This window comes from Nannospalax galili, unplaced genomic scaffold (assembly GCF_000622305.1).
Source record: "Nannospalax galili isolate Female #2095 unplaced genomic scaffold, S.galili_v1.0 scaffold31492, whole genome shotgun sequence".
Lineage (NCBI taxonomy): Eukaryota > Metazoa > Chordata > Mammalia > Rodentia > Spalacidae > Nannospalax > Nannospalax galili.
The window spans coordinates 1-3,063 of record NW_008331790.1 but is presented as its reverse complement, the minus strand read 5'-3'; the positions used below and the strand labels follow the sequence as shown (position 1 = coordinate 3,063).

Below are 3,063 nucleotides of genomic sequence, written 5' to 3'. Positions count from 1 at the left end.
TTAATCCATGTCCTGTAACACTTCCTCTTTAAGTGGCTCTTGAAAACTAAAGTGATGCTATTAATCAACTGAGTAGTTTCTTTGTTTTTATTGACAGTACAGAAGTCGGACTATGATTCTGTTCAAGTTTGTTAAAGAGCCACCATGTGCTAACATGTACAGACTTTCTATGCATGGACAGCTGGTAAGGGGTCAGGTGTGAGTCTGCTTTGATTCCCGTGTCAGCACTATCCCATCATCTTGCAGGAACAGTAGATGGGGACACAGAGGTCATGTCATTTCCCCCTGGTCACACAGCAAGGTTGAAGCCAGGGTTCAAACCCCAGGAGTCAGTCTCTAAAGCTCGAGCTCCTCTCCCACACTTCCTCTTCTGTCATGTTTAAGCAAAGCCCATAGGGTCTAAAATACAGTAGAGACATACATACATAAATTGTCCCACAAATTACAAAGAAGGGAATAAACACCATAGTATGGGCATGAAGGGCACTTGGAAAATGAAGGCATGAGTGCGGCCCTGATGCAGCAGAGGCTCCCGCAGGCTGTCCTGGAAGGCCCAGGCTGGAGGGAAGCCTTGTGAGGAGCTGCTAAGGTTTAGGTGTGAAATGACCTCTGACAGGCTGGTGGGTGTGAACACTTGGTTCCCAGTGGATGGTGCTGTTTGGGTGTTGTAGAACTCTTGGGCCTAGCTAGCAGAGGCGAGTCAACAGGATGGGCCTTGAAGGTGATGCCCACCTCTGGTTCTGGAATGAACTCTCCACTTCTGTTCCATGTGATGATGAGCTCCACCCACACTTGCTGCTGCACCAGGCCCTCCTCACCACAATGGACTGTCCCTCTCAGCAGTGAGCCAAAGAAGTCACTCTTCCCTTTGGTCACTTCTTTCAGGTATTTTGGCCATAACAACAAGCTCATACTAGTGACAGCAAAGCTCTATCTGGTAGCCTGGGGCAGTGGCAGCACAGGCACCAGGGGAACAGGATGAAGAACAGTGGACAAGTAGACTGGAAACTAAGGAAGGAAGCCAAATACAGAGGACAGTGACATACAGCTGAAGAAGGGTCCACCCCAAGCCAGCGTGAGCAGAAAATGTCAGATGGTCCCCACCCGCGCCTAAGTGAGTTACTGCCAAAGCTGCTGAGTATGGGCACACATGCCTAATAAACCCAGCTACTCAGAAGGCTGAAGCAGGAGGATCATGAGTTCAAGGCCTGCCTGTGCTACAGAGTAACCTCAAGGCCAAACTGAGTAACTTAGTAAGACCCTGTCTCAAAGTTTAACTAAACACAGAAAGGGCTGAATGTAGCTCACTGGTAAAGCACCTGCCTAGCCCAAGAACTTCCTAGCTGTGGGCTTTGAGCCCACAAGGGGGTTGTATACTGAACATGGGGATCCTGGAAAAAAAAATGTCAACAGTAAAAGGGGTTTTTTGTTGTTGTTGTTGTTTTGGTCTTTTTGTGATTGCACAGCTCCAGCTGGCCTTGAACTCATACAGATCCACCTGCCTCTGCCTGGGATTAATGGCATGTACCACCATGCCCAGCCTACAGTGAAACGTTTCTGAACACACAACAACCTAAACAGGAATTGAAAACCAAATGTGAAATGAGTCTGTTTTCGGCCACACTTGCCATGTTGATCAGGCAGCTTCGCATAGCTGTGGCTCTGAACACAGAACACGCACTTTGCCCTGCCCATGCCATCATGCTCTGCAACACCAAGGACCACAGCCTGAAATGCCCCCACTCAGACTCGAGGCTACTGTATGCTATATGCAGTGTTTTTATTGTACATACAAAGCTTTCTGTTCTTATTAAAACTAATGCTTCGATTACAGTAAGAAAAGACTTCAATCTACCCCTACCATCATGTCTTTAGCATGCAATCGGGATTGTAGTCAAACAAGCACATCCATCTCATTGGTATGCAAATTTGCTTTTAATAAATAGCAAAATTATATGTATACTAAAGAATTGTTTTTAAATACATTTCTTTTTAAAACTTTTATTTAAATGTATGTGTGCATATGTGATGTTAGGGCATCGGATTCCCTGGAGCTGGAGTAACATGAGATTATGAGCTGCCCGACATGGGTGCTGGGAACTTAACTCCCATCCTCTGAAAGAGCAACAAGAGGTCTTAACCACTGAGCCATCTCTCTACCCACTAAAATTTCCTTATAATTTGTTATCAGTAAATATTTGTTTTGCATGCCTATTTTATATGCTCAGGGTCATGTAAACATATTTTAGGTGAAAAGCGGACACAAATGGAAAGATTGAGACCTGGTGAAGCATATGTGAGGTCCTGTGATCAGTTCCCAGCACTGAACGCCCACATGCCATGTGTAAACACACACACACACACACACACACACACACACACACACACCCAAGACTGAAGTCACATTTCCATCCACACTACTGCTATGGACCCTACCCTTACAGTATCGTCACCCACAGGCACAATCTTAGCAATTATATTTCAACAAATTATTTTTACAGCAGCAGAATAGTGTGTAGCAACCAAACAGGGATTCCCCTCAGGCTCCCTTAGCATATCCATCTGTCCCAGAGGATTACCTGTCCACTCTCAGCCTCCTGAAGATGGCGAATACACGAGTTTTTCAAAGGAGAAATGATTCTGCTGACAGGGTTGCCTGCTTTCCAGCCCAGCTTCACCTGGAGACTCGTGAGCTCAGCCAACACCTGCAGGTACAGCTGGCAGCGGTCCAGATCTGCCACCTACAACAGATGTTGGACCATGTAAGGACAACTGGGTCTGTGATTTTCATACACAGGAGAGCTCTGGCAGGAAGTCCTCTCTGTGTTTAAATGTACTAACAAGACATTGACAAGAGCAAAGGGCCACCCCACCCAGTGCCCAGAATGTCCCCATCCATGCTCAAGCTGCTCCCAGCACTTATCGACACTTTTCACAGCACAGTGTCTGTCCCCTCACTGATTAGGAAACCGTGGGAGGCAGCTGTGTTACACCAATGCCTTCTGTTTGCTTTTTTCTATTAGCATGTATTCATTATACATAACGGGTTTCATTATGACATAC

The 3,063-nt window shown here is 46.2% G+C and overlaps 1 protein-coding gene across 1 annotated transcript in view; it reads right to left on the bottom strand.

Annotated features, from left to right (window-relative positions):
- LOC103728904 (probable methyltransferase TARBP1) overlaps positions 1-2,741 on the bottom strand; it is a gene marked incomplete at both ends in the record, with an annotated part of 4,782 nt that extends 2,041 nt beyond the window's left edge. The window contains one exon of the mRNA XM_008826899.1: positions 2,580-2,741. Coding sequence (XP_008825121.1) covers positions 2,580-2,741 — 162 coding nt within the window. The remainder of the gene's footprint in view (positions 1-2,579) is intronic.
- Between the last annotated feature and the right edge of the window lie 322 nt (positions 2,742-3,063).